The sequence below is a fragment of the Sardina pilchardus genome, chromosome 7 (assembly GCF_963854185.1).
Source record: "Sardina pilchardus chromosome 7, fSarPil1.1, whole genome shotgun sequence".
Classification (NCBI taxonomy): Eukaryota; Metazoa; Chordata; class Actinopteri; order Clupeiformes; family Clupeidae; genus Sardina; species Sardina pilchardus.
In genome coordinates this window covers 4,102,880-4,124,877 of record NC_085000.1, presented here as the reverse complement: position 1 = coordinate 4,124,877, position 21,998 = coordinate 4,102,880, and the positions used below count along the sequence as shown (strand labels likewise).

Below are 21,998 nucleotides of genomic sequence, written 5' to 3'. Positions count from 1 at the left end.
GGTACCAACTTTGCTCCAAAATTATTGTCCGCTTTCAAAAAATCCTAACAGATAAATGTTTTAATCTCTCTTTCCTCTATTTTAATCAGTCCCCAGGCTTCCCCTGGTAAAATCCAGGAATTTGTAAAACCTATGTGCTGTATCTCACAGCTCAACCTAATAATTTGTGCAAAGGTCTTCCAATGTAGATTTAGTAGACAAAGAGCAATGGGCTGTTCTGGCTTCAATTAAAATGGCCTTACTACCCAGTTGCTCTGGCTGAGAAACGTAAGTATCGCTATAATTCATCACTAATGTTATTTTTAATGTGCATGAAGAAAAAAACTCACCGTATCTAATTTGGATACTTTCATACAGTACAGAGATTCATACTGTAGTCCTAGAAATGACATTGACATTTTTATCATTTGCAAAACTATAGACAGATAGATTAGACCGATAGATATACTTTATTTAACCCAAGGGAAATTCAGACATGCAAATTATGACACAATCATACACACAGAGCAGAGGTGGAGATTGTAGGTGGATTGGGGGGTACATAAGGTACGATGAAATGTAATTTCAGTGATCTATGGAATAGTTATGCCTTCAACACTGCTGCGATAAAGTTTGCCTTAGCCTTTAGGTGCTGAGCTAATGAACCTTTTGATTATACCACCCTTAATGTTTTACTCCTTGTTCCAGTACATTTTGTGTATGGGTTGCAACCAATCGGCCAGTTTTGGGTGGTAGGCTATCTCTATTTTGGTTTTCCTTTTTATGCATTTCTAAATTGCAGGTTGTGTGATTGTTTTTCTTGTTTTGTTTATGACAGACATCTGACTTGATTCTGTTGTTTCAACACTCCAGTCTTTAACAGAGGCCTTTTGTAAGATGTTCCTTTCTGCTTGATGCTGCAACAGGTTTGACAGTTGTCTTCATTATTTTCTCAAGAGGGAAGCTTGTCAAGCTGTCTGCCATTTGCATGTGGGTTGTATGCACAATTTCTACAATTCCTCTGCTGCCTAAAACTGCATTTGTTAATTTTATCCTTGTTAACGCCTGTCAAATATTTGTTATACTGGAAACTGGTTTTAACTTCATTAAGTTAATGGCTTTTGTAAATGGACTAAAGAGATTCTTTCTTCTGAGTGTTTTTATGTGGCTGACAAGAGGATTCTGTTTTGGTTTGGCTGGAAATATTTGTAACCACCATTTGCTTTTAGTGTCTGTTGTTTCCGAATCCATTTATAACTGAAGTGCTTCCTGTAGCTGCACCTCTCTCCCCCTGCAACCATTCAAAAAAGTGAGCAGCCCCCACAAGCTCTGTGGGCAGAAGAGGTAATAAATCACACATTCTGACATGGCTGAAGAAACACGGAGAAGCTAATGGCAGCTAGCATCTTGGCAGCTATTTTTATCCTGTCCATTTCCCTTCACTTCATAATGGAAGGTGAGGATCCAGGTGACTTTTTCTTACATGACGACTGGCACAGCAAAGGAGAAGTTCAAGAGGCAGTTAACAAAGGGCACATCCTGAGTTTGTCTGTCCCCTCCAGCTTTGTCTTTTCTTGTCCTCTCTCTCTCTCTCTCTCTCTTGCTCTCTTTCTATCTATTCCTCTCTTCCTCTCCCTCTCTTTCAGCCAGATAAGGGCTCTGCAGAATGCTCCGGCGTGAATAATGTTAGAATGTTGTGCTGCTTTGGTTCATGCCTGTCCACATTAGTCAGTTTCATCTTCTGGGACGGGAACAAGGGAGTGTTGGGGTAGAGGGCTTTCTCAAGACAATTTCCCTATCCCATTGCAAGCAGAGACTCAGGAGTGGTGGGAACGTTGTATCAGGTCATAGAAAACTTCAGGGAATTCATTGACATGCCACACAGTCAACTCAGTTTCTTGGCGCACATCTGCTAATCTGCAGTATTATTATTATTATTATTATTATTATTATTATTATTATTATTATTATTTTTTTTTTTCAATGAACACAGAGACGGAATTGAAGCTGCAACAGACATAAACCTTTTGAGACATTTAACATTATTATTACAATCTAAAATGAGTACCATATGTTGATCCTAACTTTGGAAACAGATCATTGCAGGACAGATCATTGTCTTTCACAGATCAGAAACGTTCATATGAGCAATGATCTCAGTTGCCATATTATTTTATGGTTATAGGATCGCCACAGTTTTATAGCCTCTGGCCAGTGTTCCAGTAAAGTACTGTGTTGCCAGCCTCCCTCTGCTGATCATCTTCAGGATTAATAATATCATTAGGAACTCCGCAGAACACCTTTCTCCCTACAGCATATAAAGTGTCTCGGCGCCCGATGAAATGTCACTGGTGTTTCCTGGTGGAGCATGTGTCAATTGCTCTGGCTACAGCTCATTAGCACCCGACTGGCATGATCAAAGACACACATGAGTTGTGCTGTCGTTGATCTGGCCTGCCTCTTGCATGTTATAGGCTGAGCATTAACTGACATGATCCCTATCACTGGCACTAGAGATATACCTGCAGGCATATGGAGAGTACAGTGCTCTAGCCTATATGCAAAGATTGAGCAACTTAACTGAAGATACGGTGTCACATTAGAGTTGATCTGGATTTTAAACGTCAGTTTCAGTTACTGTTTTTACCTAAATATTTCAAAATGAGGACTTTTTAGGCCTACTCATTATTGTTCAAATTATTTAGCAAATGGTGTAATTAATTTTGCCATACTTTCATATTTTCCTATATACAAGTTTGAACTGTACTTTTGTATCAACTATACCAAGTCAAAATATATGCATGCCTTTTGTGCCTGCACTGCATGCAAGACTGTGTCTACAATATGTTGCTACATTCAGTGTTGGGGAGTAACGCATTACATGTAATTGAGTTACGTAATTTAATTACAAAATAAATGTAACAGTAATATATTACAGTTACTGTAGAAAAAATTGTAATTCAATTACAGGTACTTTTGAAATTTTTCAAAATTACAATTTGAATTACATCTCAATATTGTCAGCAAAACCTTGCAAAGAATATTGTATGTAAAAAGAACTGTTTCCCTCCACAGCCATAGTTTGATACGAGACCTTCTGATAGGCTCTATCACGTCTACAGCGCCATCAGCGTAGGCCTACATGCCTGCCTGTAAACGTGTTATGATTATCATTATATTATCCTCACAAAAAATGTGATGCTAATTCATGTATTGAATGCCCTTGCTGCCTTGTGCGCTTGTACAGAACTGCTCGGCAGCCTGTAGACCAAGGGCAAAATCTTTGCATGGATTTGGGGACTATATATATCATTAAAAAATCCGAAAAGTAATCAAAAAGTAATCAAAAGTAATTAGTTACGTTACTCAGAAAAAGTAATTCAAATAGTTACACTACTATTACATTTTAAACAGGGTAACTTGTAACTGTAACACATTACATTTCTAAAGTAACCTTCCCAACACTGGCTACATTGTAATGGACGTAGAGTGGTGGTCAGTTGAAAAGAGTCATAATAGTCATCTGAAATGTATTCATTGGCCACATCACTGTATTAGTAATTGGGACACAGCAGACCATAACAATAGCAAACACATCTTTCATCATTTCCCTAGAGTTGGAATAGTGTTTTCATAACTGTTATTGCACACGGCAACATGCAAGGTGTTCATGAATAAAAATGAGTAGTTTTTTCAATACATACAAAATCCATTACACAACATCAAGAATGGAAGTTATATTTTCTATGGGAAATGGAATAGCATTGAGTTCTGGGGCCAGTCTTGAAATTTGGTGTTGGTGTCATTATTATTAGAATACATTTTCATGGTGGAATAAGTATTGATAGAACAAAAAATCTATTCAGGGACAACCAATAGGTGACAGTATTGATTAAGAAATTGATCAGGTGATTTATCATAGGCAGCCGACATGAGCCTCACTGTTCCAAGATCCAGCTCTGTTTCTAGCCAGCTTCACCAAACTATGCTAATATCAAAGTTGAGTAGGTCTGTGGTAGCACCAGTGGTTCATTGCTTTCATGAGCTTTGTTTATTTATTTGTCACACAAATATTTGGATTTGGAGAGTATATATGGGTATAAGTATAACACTCATTTCCCCGCCTGTGGGATAATAACATTGACTTGGTGTCTTCTTTGTGATTGGATTGAAAGTACTAAGCGGGGGGGTCTTTCAAGTCTTCCTGCACAACCTTGCCAGTGGCATACACTCAATTGGTCTCAACAAGCCTCTCCATGTCACCAGTGGCAGCAGCCATGACTTACCTTTATGTTTGTTCTCTGCCTGTCATTCCTTTAATTGACAGAGAAGCCTTAACCACACACACACACACACACACACACACACACACACACACACACACACACACACACACACACACAAACACACACACACACACACACACACACACACACACACACACACACACACACACACACACACACACACACTTCAAAAAAGAACACAAGTATACTGTCTGCAATTAAGAGAATGACTGAGTGTTGGTACAACATGACAGACAAAACAACAGAGCCCAAATGGAGATGTCAGCTGTCAGCTAAAGGATGGCATATTGACAAAGACACTGAACTTTGTACTCCTGCAGGAAATCGATGTTAAACACATGGGCAGCCCAGAAGTCATTGACTGCTGCCCTGGGCACCGTGCAGTAGTGTACCAATTAAAGCTGTGCAGTATGCTTCATTAACTGCAAGGCATTCCCAGAGAGAGCCACAATGATGAACAATGAGAGAAAGAATGTAAGTGCACACAAGGGGAGTGTGAATGGAAGGAATACACTGGCATGCAAAGCAGAGAGGCAGAAGCGAACTGGAGCACTGCAGCCAGAGGGTGAGGTGGAATAGGGATGTATAGACCGGAGGCGGTGTCCTAATGCCTGCTGTGCTGAAAACGACACTGAGAACCTTTGCTAACAGGCAAAACTAAACCGATTTCAGCCTGTCAAGCAATGAGAGAATAATGGGTTTCATCCTGCACGAACATCAATGTACCCAGCAGGACATGTGAGAACAATTCCCCTTGAATGGCTAGTTCTTCAGATAGGACTTGACTTTTGACTTTTGATTTCAATTTACTTGAGCTCAGCTAACATGCTATGGAAGATGTCATACACATGACACAACCATGAACATTGTCAATGATCGCCCTGACAACTCATAATTTTGGCATGAAATGAATGTCACAGTGTCATGCATGCTATCATTGCATACAGTCATGTCAGTTACGGAATATGTTGAAATAACACATTGTTGAACACAGACATTTACAACGACTTATCACAGCATATGATAACATGATTATGACATTATTATGTCTTATTACTGTAAGTAGGGCTAAAGTAAAGATTAGTTTTGATGGGTACTCTTACTTAGAAAGTAAAATAGCCTGAGGCCATGCAGACATGGTTTTCCTCTCCTATTCATATTATGTCACTCTGTCTGGTATTTTCTTAAACAAAGCAAGCCCATATCTTTCAGAGTAGATGCATTCACCTTGTCCTTGCCTGCAGTATCAGAACACCATAATCAGAACATCTGAAAAGAACCCTTAGTAATGAGTTCTTTAAATGTAACCTGATGGCTCAAGGTAGGCTACTCATATTGTGAACTGGTTTTCTGACCGGAAGTAAGATATTCCTTTTCTAGAAAGTGCTACAGTATATGGTCTAGTTACAACACTTATTTCAAAGACCGGTGACTCATTGTAAGAGACCAAACTTACATAAAATGTAGTGACATTGCATTACCAATAGATGGCACCAAGTGCAAAATTTCCACTTTTTTTGCATCAGGTGGAAAAGGAGGTGAATGAGCAGGCACAATGAATTCATGCAGGACAACACCCATAGCAATCATCATTGACAATTTATAGGTTACTCATTGTACACAGATCTTATTCAAAACATTTTTGAAAATGTTATTAGGCCTACATTTATTTACAATAAAAAAAATATGTCTTTGACAATCACAAAACAGCACAATAATGTTTTACTATTCACTCTAGTCTGTAATATCAGAACAGTGAAGATCTTATGTGACAGAATGATTATTTAGCCTACTCTATTAACAATTAATAGCCTATTTAATGTTTATTGATTTGTGTCATGTCATTGATTTCATGTCACTTTGGGCACAATTGTCTGTTAAGAACCATAAACATACTGTAATAACATAGGCTATAATAAATTAAATTACATTGGGAACACAGTAGCCATGTCAATCAACACAGAAAATGAGCAATTAAATTAGCTCCCTACAATTGTATATAGGCCTATTTATTTTCAAGTGTCATAAGCCTAATAATTTCCTTGCAACTTTTGTGATTCATCAAACATGATCTAACTTATCTGTAGGCCTATTTGGGTTTTTCCTTAGGCATGCCGTAGTCTATTGAGTGTCAATTATGTGTGTGTGTGTGTGTGTGTGTGTGTGTGTGTGTGTGTGTGTGTGTGTGTGTGTGTGTGTGTGTGTGTGTGTGTGTGTGTGTGTGTGCGTGCGTGCGTGCGTGCACGCGTGCGCGTGTGTGTGTGTGTGTGTGTGTGTGATTTTACATGAAATATAGACCTAGGGCAAGCACAGGTGTGGCTAAATTCGCTAATGAAGTCCCTGTTCAATTAATTAATGTCATTAATAACACCTGGGACTGCCATAGCCTACATTTCATCATGTCAAAAATCATTGCGGTGAAAGGTCCATAGCCTACTTGGTCCACTGTGCTTGAGCTGGCTGGACTCCGCAGGGCATCTTGGGCAGGTGGGGAAATTGGTGCGTCAATCACCATAGCAACGATAAACAGCAAGCTGCAAAGGGAGAGTCTAGTTCTAGTTCTACCAGTACAATTTCTAATGCTTCAGTAATCTAGTAGGATAGATAAACATCTTACGACTATACATTATGCAGCAGTAAACGGTGACGGTTAGGCTACCTTATTTTTTCAGGCGGACACGAAATAATTGTAGGCTACATATCCGCGGAGTCATTAACGGGAACTAACAGGAATGGCGTCAAACACAGGCTTAGACCGCAGGAAAAATCAAAGAAGCTCTAATTTGGACATGAACAAGATGTGTCCACAGCAACGAGCGCGGTGCCTGGCCTACATGGAACCATCTAAAGAGGCTCAGCGTTGGACGGCGCTGGCAAAGCAGAGAGTTTGCGAAACTATTAACGTTACCAAAGAAAAGGGCCGTCAGGATAGCAACAGCCGCCGCCCCAGTGATGACAAGACGCGACAGGACGCACTTGTTGGTCAACTAAAGGCTGCAGAAGCTCGCAATCGAATTCGTCAGAAGCGATTGAACTACCACAACTACAGGGCAGAGTTAATCTACTTAACAATTCCACTTCCAGCTTTAGATTATTCGCCTCATCTTAAGCAGATCTCAAACTCTTACTTTTTGAAAGAGCGACTGTTGTGCCAATTATAGCATAGACCTACACTAAATTCTCCTCTCTTTCTCTTGCAAATCTCTAGGCCCAGGAAATTAACTTAATGATTTCAAGCCAGGATACTGCTCAGAGGGCTTTGCGTGTGGAGTTGCTGCTGCCAACCAGCAAGAGCAAAATGAAGACTAATGACAGCTTGGACAAACTGCAGGTATGCACCACTGAAAGCAAAGCAGTCTCATTTTGGCAATGGCTTTATGTCAGACACATGCTGCTACCGACAGCCTCTAAGTTTGACCTCCTCTTCAGTGGATTTATCCAAAAGGGAAAAATATTTTTAAAATAGAGTGCTTATCTCAATGACATTTGTTATTATGATTTTTCTTAGCTAGGGCCTATTTCAAATATCTGTCAACACTTGCTACTTAATGGACCGGTTGTAGTGTAATGAACCGGTTGTATTTTTTTAAAAAGGAAGGCATATTGTAGCCCTAGTCCTAAACTTTGTTCTCTAAAACTCAAAAGCACAGACTTGCAGCCTAAAGGCCTTTACAACCCTTGAAGTCTTTCTATAGGGAACTTTGGCCACCGTACAGAGGAGATGTGGTTTAGAACGGGCATACTCCTTAGAAACACTAGCCTACATGGCGTTGAGAGGATTAGGTAAGTTAGCTCTTGCAGATCACTAGTGTGGAGTAGATGACCACCATGCATAACCCTTACAGCTTTGAAATGAGTCATGTGAAAGACTTTCTTAGCCTTGAGCCAATTTGCAGCTGAATTAGGTGCAACACAAATGTGATTGGGTCTGCTGATTGTACCTTAACTCCGAATGGCATTATGCAGTCGCTGTCTTGGAAATAAATTGAAAGGCAAGGATGCAGATTGATAGTTGATTACATTATTTCTGCAGCAGGTGGCAATACAAAAGTGGTTTGTTTGTTCGTTTCTGTTCTCCATTGAATACTAGTCATGAGTGACACCAAAAACAGATAGCTTGCCAAATGATTTGTTTTATCTACACAGGAATTTCTCAGCCATGTCACCTACTGCCTTATTAAATACATGCACATAATAGGCCTACAGCTATATAAAGGCATTAAAGGCTTTTCAGTTTGACAAAATTGGACAGATCTTCTGATGTGACACAGACACTTTGATGTGTAAACTTGGATTTGACATACGTGTTTACAAATTTGTAATGTCTGTGTAACAGGTGAAGAGAATTATTTACCAGGTAACAAAGATGATGCCATTTAAGTATGGAGCATCACTGGCTGTTGTGTATTCTGTCTCTAATTATGCTGTAGTATTACATGACTAGAGTAACACTTCTTTGTCAAGCGCTGTAGACACGGACATTAGTGCCACGCACTCTGCATTCGAAGTGGAGAAGGCGGCAGAGTTTGATGCCGGCGTCAGCGCCGGTCTCCGCAACACTTCAACTGTAGTCTGGCCAGCCAATTACCCTCAGTTGATGTCAGGCCGGCAGCCCGTTTTCAGCTGGCACTGCCTAAAGAGGCTTGTTTTAATCCTCCTCTTTACCTGATTTCCCCCTCACTGCGTTCCTTCATTATTCCCCATCTGCCTCTCTGATGTTGAACATCCACCAACAACAACAACCACTGTGACAGACTATCTATGTGTTTGGCAGAGGCGACGGGTCGAGGAGATCTTGGACGACGAGAGGGAGCTGACCTTATCTCGCGAGTGAGATGGCTGCGGAGTCCTTCAATGTAACATAATGTGATTCCCCATTCAGCTTTCACCACAGGACACTGATGGAAAGCTTAGAATGGAAACATTTTGCTGTATAATGAGAGTTTTGTCCCTTTTGTACCTTCTGACTCGATGAATAGAGACACATGCTGGGCTGAGAAAATGTATGAAATGAAAACTGAGCGTCTAGAGAAAACATGGTATAAATATGACTAGACTGTCTGGCTAGGGACAACACAATGGTATGAATGTTCAGGTTGCGCTTGTAGTTTGTGAATAAAATAAATGATCCTGTCATGGTTCTAGGAATGGCTGTTGTTATTGATGCATGGAGGCCTGTGTTCATTTCCAACTTTTTTATGAGCTCATCAAAGGAAATGCTGAAATCTGTGTACGAAAGTCTCTTTCAGTGGGCTTCATGTTTATATTCAAACACCTCTTCCGAGAAAGACACAAGCCAGAACAAAGTGTAACATTTGCCAGCATTTCTCTCTACCTCTAGCAAGCAAATAGCCTAGCGAGAACAACTAGGTTCACTCAGGAGCCGGCTGGCTAACCATAAAGGAAGGTCTTGTTTCCCTCCAGCTTGTGAGAGTTCAGTCACATGACAAGCCCCAGAAGTGTGAATCATGTTAGTTTGAATCTAAGGCTTCAAGTCACGGATGACAAATCACTGTTACTTCTCTCTGCTAAATGGAAGAATGCATTGAAGCTTGGAGAAATGTCACAGCATGCAAACAGGCTGCAATCTGAAAAAAATAAACAGTATGTATAGGTTGTTACCATCTGACAATAATTACAACTGATGTCTGCTAGTGTACTTAATTTGTTTCTGTGTTGTCCAGTGTGATGATAGCCTTGCGAAGGACTGTCTACAGAGAGTCATAATGGAGGAGTATTTTTTCATTGCTGTGCATTTCATCATTCAACTAAAATGAACATCATGGATAATGGAGTGGTTAGGTAATAATATGTCTGGCTGAGCAGAGAATAGGGATACCAAATCTAAAAAAAACATAAATTCATCTCAACTTTATTGCACAAACATCCTCTTCCAAATTTATGTTTTATCACTTGAATCAAAAGGTCTTCCTCTCTCAATATGTAATGGTTAACACTATATCACATATATCAGTCCACAAATTACAATGTATGTGAATTTTTGGATAATATAATATTAATATATCTTTTAATATTATATAATATTTGGAGGGGCGAATATATTCATTGCATAAACTGACAGCATACACAACTAGCAGACAACACATTAGAAAAACAAAAAGACAGCAAATGCCATCGCTCTCTTGATTGTTTAGGTCTGCATACATTATATCAGTTGACTTTGGGGAAATTCAGACATATAAAAAAAAGAAAGAAAGGAGAGAAAATCGTGGTGACAGTAAACATACTCAGAAAATGTTTGTGTCAGAGAACAGTCTCCAAACATCAGAGGATCCACAGATGGCCATATAACATATTTGACTTGCCACACTGTACTTGAATATAAACTTCTTTACTCACTTAGACTGTTTACTCGCACACATAGAAATAAACTTCACTTCCACTTCAGAAACAACCACAAACACCCCCTCCCTTAATCGATAGACCTATAGAATTAAGCCATTGTTTCTACTTGCCCCATGCAATTCAGCTACAGTACATTGTTATCTGTAGATTTTTCATGATTACTGTAGATTGAGTTCTGAGAAAATGGGATCCTCTTTCATCTCCAATCTTGAAGAGAGCCTTGCTGACACCAAGTGGCAAGAAAGCCAGATTTAATGACAAAAACAAAGACTGAAAAGGAGGTTTTACAAAAGATACCTGTAAGAGTTTAGAATATGGTTCACTTTCCAATAGCCTATGTATTCTGTCTCACCAATGCTAAAAGCAGGACATTAAACTGTTTACATTATACAGTTCTGACAGGTTTAACAGGTTAAAATTCAAATGAATGCAGAATTTGACAACTTTGTGAGAAATGATAAATAACATAATTAAATAATGTTGATTAAAAGTGAGATATAGCCTAAATGTGACATGAAGACATATTCATCTTCTGCGAATGTTTTTTTAATATAATAGAACGTTTTTGTAGCCAAAACATTGCATTGGCTTAATATTTTTTGTTTGATTGTTTGTTTGTTTTTTAATCAGCATACATGAAACTTTTCACCTTGACCTGCCAATCACAGCCTACCATCAGTTATTGTTATTGTTGGTGTTTGGCGCCCCTTGCTGGCTGGTTGAACCACGAGATAGCTACCTGGGGGCAAAAAAAAGAGAAACATGTACAGTAGGCTTTCACAAAATAGCCTACTTATCAGATATTTATTATTCTAAATGAATGCGTCATTTGACAACTGGTAGGCTATTACCAAATTATTTAGAATCTGAACCAAGGCAACTTTTTCCCGAGGTTGCCTCTAAACCTCCAGTTTATTGCCTGTTAGATTATTTAAGAGAGGCTACTTTTTCCTCAAACTTGGCTCCCACGTTTTATTTGTGATAAAAAAAACCTCTCTCTATAAGGCTATTCAAAAATTCTTTTCATTTGTTTAACGAAACGTTTCTGAATTTGAGAAATGGAATGAGGCTATATAAAACTCAGAGGAGAAGAGATTTACACATCTGTAATGACTGTGAATATCAAGTAGATGGGTAATTTCCATGTTTCTAGCAATAGGCCTACTGTTTACCTCACTTTCAATAAAATATCAGTCAATCATCAATGAATCAACTAGTATGTTGCAATCTTGAAAGTGACTGTTTTCAGTTTACTTCACACACGGAGTTCCAGCAGAAATTACAATTAACGAGGAAGTCCTGAACTGCCTGAGTAGAACTGTCTAAGTTGACGCATGCGCACTATGTTCTCTGCCTGCCTCTGTAAGGGTGTCGATTCTGAAGCTGGAACATTGGAAGAAAAAAAGATACTGTATTTTTACACATAAAACAAGATAAAAAGAAACGGATGTGCTTCAGAAAACGAAACGGCTACCGCCCTCCAGATCATTTTAATGCAAAAATTGTAAGTATGATAATCTACGGCATTTTCAAAAGGAAAAACGTTTAGTTAGCTTGTGGATGGTAGGGTTTTTCCCGTTTCGAAAAGCTCCGTGATTCCTCAAGAATGGGTCGCCTTCAGCAAACCCCCTTTTCCCCATGGTTATAAAACAACCAGAGACCTGAGTAGTGTTAAATAGCAGCCCACACCAAAACTGAAAGGATCTTTCCTGGAAACCGCCGAGGAATTGTTTTTGATACATGGACCACTGTGGTTAATCAACTGAGGCAGGACTGCTTATTTGTCGCTGTTCCACTGCTTAATTTGTAATAGCAGAATAGTCTGCTAAGAACAGTGGCTCAACATGGAGATGTCTCCATATAGATTTATCTCTAAAGCTGCGGTTTCGAAACCAAGTAGGATATGATTTATACGTAAAGGTGTGCGAGTATACGCTAGCCGAAGCATTATGTTCACTGTGCTTGCTGGCTGTAATTTTGCAAAGGGGAGTGAATCGTGCTCCGAAGTGATGTTTTCAGTGTACAATTACCAGGCTAAGAAGAACGGGGAAGGAGTGCACCCGGTGTGTCATGGGGTAGCGGGATTGTAAATCGGTTAGTTTTGTCTTCAAACCTTATTAATGTGCACCAGCAGTTTTCTTCGTCGAGCATTTTTAAAGATAAGAATCAGTACGTTTTCAGAGACGACTCGGCGATTTGTCTTCATAGAATTTGAAGCTGACACTCTGAAGTAGGAAATGTCTACGCTATAGCATTCGATATTTGTAATTAAATCTCGGGGTAGGTAAGACATGGTTAGATTAGGCTACAGTATTTGTGGGAGGGAGCATCTTTTTTCCAAAGGTGTAGGAAGTAGCTGAGACGAACAGCAGAACATGTAGCTGCTAAATTTCAAGACATCTTATATTTGAGTCAGTGTCATTGCACTCTCAAAGATTTATTCTTTTTCCACGTTATCGCTGCTGTAGTTCCTGTGCTTTCCCTAAAGAAAGAATGGACTCTCTCTTCCCTTCTCTCGCTCTGTAGTAAAGCGCGTTCGTGACACACGCGCGAGACCTTCGGGTGAATGAATTTGGTGCGCGCGGGCTGCGAGTCGCGTACACGTCGAGCGGAGGAAGCCGAGGGGGCGGGTCTCTCGTTGTCGCGTGGCGGCACTGCACTTAAAACGCACTGGAGCGTGTGCCAAAACGTGGGGCACGCGCTTAGCATTGGATGGGATAGACTGTCACCGCATCAACTTAATCATTATGTAGAAATACGTTTTTCTGTGACTTTGGGCATACATTGTATGATTGTTTTACTAATGAAATATCTCAACACTGAGTCATTCCAAGTGGCCTTGAAAAGTCAATCCTAGAACTGAACCGAAGCTGAAAAGTTTTAATGAATTAATTAAATAGTTAATTAATACAGCCTACCCTGCTCTGTATTTTTAAATGTTCAGTGGTTCAGCAACTTAGTACTTTTTAATTAAGTTGTCTACTCAGGTTGAACTATTGTGGTGGGTGTTTGTAACTCCACGTGTGACAGTTACAATATGTATGCATATCTGTTATTTCATTTTCAGTTTAATTTACGTTAAGAACATTCTTACGAAAATTCACACCACCTAGGTGTTATCCAGCCAGATACAAAGATCCATTAATTATTTCAGCAGTCAAACAGAAACACTACAACAGCTCTCCCAAAGACACGTTGCAGAGCTTAGTGGAATTGGTGAGGCAAAAGAAGGATATTGTCATAATGTGCTCTAGTTAGATCCTGCCGTTCTGAAGGCCACACATGAATAAACAGAAGCTAGTGAGGTATTGAACAGTAAGCCTGTGTCTCTGTGGGGTCACATCAGGGGTTTTGAAGCTCAAACACGGGCCATGTTAAAAGGGCCCTTTCATCAGAGTCTGACCCTGGGGACACGCATGAAGTATGTCTGAAAAAGACAGAAAAACTGTGTCTAACCTTGGCTAGTGTTGTTTCTGTGTGGGTAAAGAGGAGTACATGTATGTGTTGCCACACACACACACACACACACACACACACACACACACACACACACACACACACACACACACACACACTCACAGAGACTTACACACACACACTTACAAATGAAGAGTCATGTCACACATATCATAGGGATATACTGTGCAGCCATCAGTGGATTAAGTTTGTGTGTGTGCGTACATGCGTACGTGTTTGTGGGTAACACAAGAATAACATTGCGGAACTTAAATAATAATAATTAAAAAAAAAAAAAAAATGGCGCAGATGTGCACATACAACAAACATGTCCAAGAAAACGTGTTTGTATGCTGGCGGAGCATGCATGTGTGCAGCTATTTTCTAAAGGAGCCGGTGTGTTCTGGAGGCCTCTCCATGTTTGAAGTGTGCGCCTGAGAGAGTCACACCGGAGGGAGAATGGGATGTTAAAGAGGAAGTATGACTCACTCATGTCATTCTGCGGCCATTTTGCTCTCTCTCTCTCTCGTCCCTGAGTGGTGGCGTTTGCCAACTGACAACCCGTCCACCACAGCCTGACAAGCACTCTCTCCAGTAGCCAGAACCAACAGGGCAGGGCGTCCTCTCCCTCTCTCTCTTGCTCTCTCTCTCTCTCTCTCTCTCGCTTTTTTCTTTCTCGCTCGCTCACTCTCGCACCCTCTCTCACAGTCTCTGCGTCTCCATCTGTCCATGCCTCTATGCAGTGAGTCACTTTGTCACACTGTCTTTACATCTGGTTCCCTAGACACACACACACGACATGCACACACACACACACACACACACACACACACACACACACATACACACATGCACGCGCACTCACACACACACACACACACACACACACACACACACACACACACACACACGCACACACACATGCACACACAGCTATAAAGAGATGGCATAGGTGTCTCAGCTCTTGCGCAATAGGCTACTGAAAAGTGAGCAGATGAAGGTGCGTCTTCCCCCTGGAGTAATTTTTATGTTCCTGGTTCACTTCTTTCTTCCTCTCTTTCTTTCTGTCTTTCTTTTCAAACCTCATCCATTTTCTTTTCTTCCCTTTTTTATTGCCTTTTTTCATCCCTCCTTCCAAATGAAGTGATGACTAAGAGCCGCGCCCTGTACCTTTTAACAAAACCCCTCAGCTCCTGTTTAGCTCTGTGTGTGTGTGTGTGTGTGTCTGTGTGTGTGTGTGTGTGTGTGTGTCAACTCTGTTCTTTCCAGTGTTGGCTCTGCGTTTCTTCCCCTTTCCCTCCCTCCTTCTCTTTCTTTTCGTCTGTTGCCCATTTCCTCTTTTTCATTTCTGAGTGTCCTTCCTCTTTGGGGCTGGAGTCGGGTAAAGGAGAAGTAGGAGACTTGAGGCATGGTGTTCTTCCTCCTCCTGGCCTCCAGTCGCCACTCAATGTCCCTCGCGGCGCACAGCTAGCTGCTTAGACAAACGCTAAAGCTCAGTCCCTTCAGGAACATACAAGAAAATCGTACTGGGGGGGGAAAAATGTGAGTATAGTGTTTGATATTTTGAGCTTTCAAAGTGTTTTTTGGCTACTGGCCGATAATCGGGCGTCACAGGTTTTGGTTGTGGCACATCTGGCAGGATGTAGCTGGGTTGATTGGCTAACTGGCAGCCCCTATTCGTTGGTAGTGGGCAAGGGCAGTGAGGTTTGTGGTCTCGACTGGAACTGGGTGTTTATGTTGTGAAGATAATGTGGCAATGTAGGGGTAGGGTTCTGGGTACCACCACGGCTAAAAAAGAAAAGGAAGAGGATGTCTTCCACTGAATTACAGCATTGAACTGCTCTCAGAAATGGCATTCTGAACCACAGGCACAGTGTATTAGTGCTGAGACATAGTCTCCTTTTTTGTGTGGGTCGTGCACTCTTCTCACTCTGTATATTGTTCGTTTTTGCATGATGTTTAAGATGAAGTGATACAGTCTGTGTTCAGTATACACAGATGAGCGTTGACACAGTATGGGGCCAGCAGTATCTTACCTGCTTGTTATTAGTTCATGCCATTTTCTTATCAATAGTTCTCAAGTTTTCTGCGTAAAGAGTTTTGAATGTTATGGTCATTAAAAGTCTTCAATTGAAACTGAGCAAAGGTGTTCAGACAATTTATTTACAGTGTCTTGGTCCTTTTCCTTATAAAATAGCATCATGTTCATCAAGAGTCCATCAGTAAATATGCACATAGCTGTAAAATCTACTTCTCTTTACTAACGAAGACGCTCTACAAGTGGCAGATAGACAGCCGTTTCTGCTCCGGGCCCATGCAGGGAGAAGTGTGTTTCGGTGTCCACTTCTGGGCAGCTCGGGACGGAACACACATTCTCTTCATCCGCCAGAGAGGAGGGGAGAAGCAGATCAGGGGCCAGACTTAGCCGCTGGAATTGAGCCAATCAAACACGCTTCTTTAAGGGACAGATGCGTCATTGTGTCAGGTTAAAGGAAATGCAAGGCTGTCACAAGGCTTCCTCGGCCCTGCCCGGCTGACCGCTGCTGTGAAATGTGTGTGTCCTCTGCTCACTGCATGAACCTCCTCGCTCTAGCGGAGCCAACTGACTGAGGTGTTTGTGTGCTGACATGTGGAATGGCAAGCATGCTCTTTCCTCTAACAGTAAGCCTAACAGGGGGGACGCTGACATGTTACGGCAGTGGTTATAGCAAGCTAATTACAAGTCGAAGTCGAGCTTGAAAGTGTGTGTCAAGTATGGTGGACTATGCACTAACTGAAATATTTCCCTTTCTTTCTCCCTGTGTGTGTGTGTGCGTGTTTGTGTGTTTGTGTGTTTGTTTGCTTGTTTGCTTGTTTGATCGTGTGTGTGTGTGTGTGTGTTTTTTTGTTTTTCATTTGTTTGTGTGTGTGTGTGTGTGGGGAGGGGGGTGGTGTTTGTTTGTGTGTATGTGTTTTTGCGTGTGCATTTGTTTGTCTGTGTGTGTGTGTGTGTGTGTGTGTGTGTGTGTGTGTGTGTGTGTGTGTGTCTGTTTGTGTGTGTGTCCACATTTTTGCATGCCGACCTGTTTACCCAATTTGTCCTATTTTTTACCCATGTATTTATATGCATGTGTTCACACACTTCCCGTGTTTTCTGTGTGTGTGTGTGTGTGTGTGTATGTGTGTGTGTGTGTGTGCGCACGAAAAGGAGTGGTCTACGGCCAGGGGGATGACATGCATGTGTCCAGGCTGTTAACAACGTTGAGGATTTTAAGACTATTAGGCTGCCAGCACCCAAGCCATGATGGACATACTGGTAACTCTCTCTTTACCTCTCTCTCTCTCTCTTTCTCTTGCTCTCTCTCTCCCTCCCTCTCTCTCTCTCTCTCTTTTTCTTTGCCCCTCTCTCTGTCTCTCTTTACTCCTCTTTCTCTCTTTACCCTTCTTTCTCTCTGGACATCTCTCTCTCTCACACACACTCCCTCTCTCTCTCAGTGTTATATGTTGTGGTGGTGGTTGTCTGCTGTTGTTTGTATGTGTTGTGTGTAATATGGTGGTGGCCGTGGTGCTCTGTGTGTGATCAGTGTGTTTTCTCCTCCTGCGCTTGTTTCACGGTAATGTTGAAACTTTGTTGTGACTTTGTTGACACATGTTGTGGATGATGAAGATCCAGCCCTATTTGCCAATAGAAGCATCCAACAGACACATGATTCCATGCTTTCTCTTTTTTGCACACACACACACACACACACACATACACACACACACACACACACACACACACACACACACACACACACACCCGTGCGACGGCATGCGTGGATGGAACCACACCCATTATTTTCACACCTAACAGTCTTCTTAGGTACTTCTTAGGAAATGTATTCACTGTAGTCCCTGGCCTGTGCATTTGATTTGGAGGAAACAGTGAACTGACTGACCTCACAGTGTGTGTGTGTGAGCGTGTGTGTGCGTGTGTGTGCCTGAGTCTTTATTTGTAACTGAGAGAAAAGACAAAAAAAAGAAAAATGCCGTGTACACACATCCCAAATGGACAGCGGAAACTCACAATTTACAAAGTTCAAAATGTGCAGACAGCTCTCCAAGTTCTCGTTCGCATGGCTTCCATTGTTCCTCCGGCTCCGATTCTGTGCTGGACGTCACACTGTCCTGCACACAACCTCTCTGCTTAGAACTAGAGATGAGTCTCCAAAGGATTCACTTACTGTACAACACAACTACATAGAATGGCCTATTACAGTGTGGGACATACTGTAGTTCACTGGAGACAGGGTGGATCAGCAGGTTTGTGTGTGTGTGTGTGTGTTGATTTTGGGCTTGAGGGACATCTGGAGGGCTCATTTTGACATTTTCCAAAGTAAGCTAAGCAGGAATGGCCTCTTCAAACGTTTGTATATGTGTTTGTGTTTGTGTTTGTGTGCGTGTGTTATTCCAAAATGGTGCGCCTATACGTGTTACTGTGCGTCAGAATGTGTTTAAAAACACAAAGTGGATAGTGGCTAGTGAGTGACTCACGGGAAGCGCATGCTTAAAAGCCAGCCTGGTCTGACCCTTAAAACCGCCCTCACATCGTCAGTTCTCCTCATCAGCTTATCCTGACCATGGCTGACGAGCACTGGCCACAGTGGTTGGGAGCATCGGACAACATCGGTTAGACAGCTCTGTGTTTGTCGTTTCCACATTTGACAACAACTATCCAGGGAAGTCCCAACCACGGTGGAAGACCCATTGTCTCTGTCATAGCCAACAGTAGCTGATAACACACGGAGAAGGGCCATGGCGCCGGTACGGGCAACTTGATTTTCTCATAAAACGCACACACACACACACACACACACACACACACACACACACACACACACAATTTTATTCAAACATAAACAAATTTGATAGACCCTCCTGAGAAACAGAGCCCCATTGGAGACCAGGGATACATGGAGGGGACCCGAGGACCAAGACACTGGATGGCCAGCCAGCTTTTTTTCGTAAAGCAAAAACACATATGTACACTTGGCTATTTCCTAAATCTTGCTGTACGCACACAGCTTGCTGGAGTTGAATTGGACTGGAGCAGCTTCACATCTGCGTCTGCATCTCTGCTGGTCTGGTAGTTTGTTTTGACACTGCCCCAGCACACGGAAGTACAAAAATGTCATGTAGCTGCAGACATGGTGTAAATTGACGAAGTGCACTCGTTTTCACCGTGACTGCAACTGTGACAACAGTTGGTGTCCCAATTCAGACGTAGCCCATACAGTAGGGGTTAAGCCACAGAGCGGCCAAATGTAGGGAAATGAGTGATATTTGTGTGTGTTTGTGTGAGTGTGTGTGTTGTGTGGATGCGTGTGCTGGTGCGAGTGTGCGTTTGTGTGTAGTGCATTTGTGTTCATGCCAGGGAGCGCCAAAATGTAGGAAAATTAGTGATATTTGTGTGTGTGTGTGTGTGTGTGTATGCACGTTCTTGCATGCGCTACTGTGTGCGTGTGCGTGTGTGTGTGTGTGTGTGTGCTGCAACTGGCTTAGGAGGTGTGCTGCCGGGTGCTGTGTGCTCTGTGCTGCGGGCCACCCACCCACACACATCACATGCCGGCTGCCATCCTAACACACACACACACACACACACACACACACACACACACACACTCACACACACACAAGGCATGGCCTCTATCTGACTCGCTCAATCTCTGTTTCAGTTGCTCTCTCTCACTGTCTCTCCCTCGCTGTGAATAACTTGTTAACCCTTCCTCTTCCTTCAGCCGTGGCTCATGAAAACACGTAATGGCTCCTTTAAGACCACTCCACTCATACCTACACATATGAAATACACACACACACACACACACACACACACACACTTGCAAGTTGCAATTACATTGGTCAAATAATAGCTTTCCATTGTAGATGATAGCATCTATGTTGGTAGCATTGGTAAGCGTGGATAATTACACAACTGATGTCTCATTGTTTTCTTATGGGAAAGGGTCCTAAAGGGTCCTCCCGAGAATAGTCACGTGACTTGAGACTAGTGAATCAGGAAGGGAAAGAGGAAGGGAACGTGTGTATTTACGTCATCATTTTTGAATGTTTTGCGGAATTCCCTGTACATATTAAAGCACAACAGCAGAGTTTTCGAAACCAAAATGGAAGCCAACAGAGTTTCCAAATCGTTTGTTGAAGGGGCTCGGAAATGCCACAGTAGTAGTGTAGATGAGGGGCGTGATTGCAAGCGAAGTGTTGCGGATTGATATGAAAATGGAATAGTGTAGACATGGTCTAAGTTTGAAGGGGAATGAGGGAGACAAGTCAGAAGCACAGAGAGAGAAGCAAGACAAGGAAGAAGGGAAGGGAGTGTGTGTGTGTGTGTGTGTGTGTGTATGGGGGGGGGGGGGGGGCCTGCCTCATTTGTCACATGATTCATGGCCAGTCAGGCATGGCATCTGGATAAAGTTAGAGGGAAAAAGGGGGAGAGATTTCAATCTAAAATACACAGAGAGAGAGAGAGAGAGAGAGAGAGAGAGAAAGAGAGAGAGAGAGAGAGAGAGAGAAAGAGGCAGCAGAGGCCAGTTTGGGCTCTGTTTGTCGAAGTCGCTCCCTCTCGCAGTCGTGGGTCGCGCTGGGCTGGGCTGGGCTGGGCTGGGCTGGGCTGGGTTAGGTTAGGTTAGGTTAGGCTAGCGGTGCTAACTGCCCCTCCACTAGCTCCGCTAAGAGCTAGCCCTCACTCACCAACCCAGCCCCACAGGCTCAACCAGGTCCGTCTGCTGGGACTCCTATATTTATATATAAACTCTGACATCATGGTGTTATGCTCTCCTTCTCTCTCTCTCTCTCTCTCTCTCTCTCTCTCTTTCTCTCATTCCTTTCCTCTCCCTGTCTGTCAGTCCTATCCCTCCCTCCTTCCCTCACTCCCTTCCCCAATCCCACTCCCTGCTGTTTCCCTTATCAGGTCGTTGGGAAGATAGATAGGCCAGTTTCTCATGACTAATGCCTGCCTATGGATTGCATAGCTGCCCAAAGCTGACTCTTTTTATTTTCTCTCTCTCTCTCTCTCTCTCTCTCTCTCTCTCTCTCTCTCTCTCCATCGGCCATGTTGGCAGTCTGGGAGCTGTTTGCTCTCCCAGGCCTGGATGGTTGAGTAAGCGCTGGATGAGCTCAGAGAAGGGCCTTTAAGGTTCGGCCTAGGCTGGCCCGTGCTGAAAGGATGTTGGCGCGCGGGGGGGTCAGGGAGACGTGTGTGTGTGTGTGTGTGTGTGTCTTAAGGGTGCAGGCGGGGGGGGGGTGCAGTTCATTTACGAGAATCTGGAGTGGAGCGAGTGTGCTTCTGCTGCTGGCCGGCTGCGTTTGGTTTGTGGGGTCCTGTCGTGTTGTTGGCCTGCCTGCAGAGGCCTGAAAGAAGCAGAGCCAGGAGAGATCCGCCATTGCCAAAGATGGGAGACCGAGTGAAGAGATCTCTGATACGAGGGGGGGGGGGGGGGGGGATAAGGGAGATGAGGGAGAATTATTGTACTGTCTCATTTTTCATTTTTCCCCGGGGGCCTTCCTTTGATGGAGCTGTGTCCGGCCTAGACAGATGGCTCCGCTCACAGAACCCACTTTACGCCCCTGTCTCACACACACACACACACACACACACGCTCTGCACAGGATTGCTAAAGGGATGTCTCTTCCCGGTGTTCTTGTGAGTCATCCAGGTGTGTGGCATGTACAGGTGTGTATAGGGGCTGCATTCTTCAGTAGAACATTCACATACCAGTAAAAAAACGGTTGACAGCCAGCGCTCTCTTACGGTAAAAGCTTCAGCTCTCCATCAAGTTCTGGGCACATGTACCCTGAGTCTGCTTGGTGTGTGAACTACACAACATGGCCACCGGCGCATGATGTTTGGTCCCT

At 42.6% G+C, this 21,998-nt stretch overlaps 2 protein-coding genes across 6 annotated transcripts in view; both read left to right on the top strand.

The window, feature by feature from the left end:
• The first annotated feature begins 4,642 nt into the window (after positions 1 to 4,642).
• LOC134088172 (protein LKAAEAR1-like) lies at positions 4,643 to 9,430 on the top strand. 2 transcript variants are annotated; one of them, XR_009939911.1, is made up of 3 exons: positions 4,643 to 4,760; positions 7,495 to 7,617; positions 9,061 to 9,430. XR_009939911.1 is itself a non-coding variant. In XM_062542092.1 (3 exons), the coding sequence occupies exons 1-3, from the start codon at positions 7,019 to 7,021 to the stop codon at positions 9,118 to 9,120; spliced, it is 501 nt and encodes a 166-aa protein (XP_062398076.1). In that variant the 5' UTR covers positions 6,677 to 7,018; the 3' UTR covers positions 9,121 to 9,430. The 2 variants fall into 2 exon arrangements, 1 of the variants encoding a protein (XP_062398076.1); XM_062542092.1 differs by lacking the exon at positions 4,643 to 4,760 and adding an exon at positions 6,677 to 7,336.
• A 2,580-nt stretch (positions 9,431 to 12,010) lies between these two features.
• Positions 12,011 to 21,998, top strand: part of rgs19 (regulator of G protein signaling 19) — a 39,591-nt gene continuing 29,603 nt past the window's right edge. For 2 of the 4 annotated variants that reach the window (XM_062540367.1, XM_062540366.1), the window contains exon 1: positions 12,011 to 12,156. In XM_062540367.1, coding sequence (XP_062396351.1) covers positions 12,100 to 12,156 — 57 coding nt within the window. In that variant the 5' untranslated portion in view covers positions 12,011 to 12,099. Of the gene's footprint in view, positions 12,157 to 15,461; positions 15,651 to 17,295; positions 17,404 to 21,998 lie in introns of those variants that run through there. The other 2 variants (XM_062540368.1, XM_062540369.1) reach the window with 2 other exon arrangements.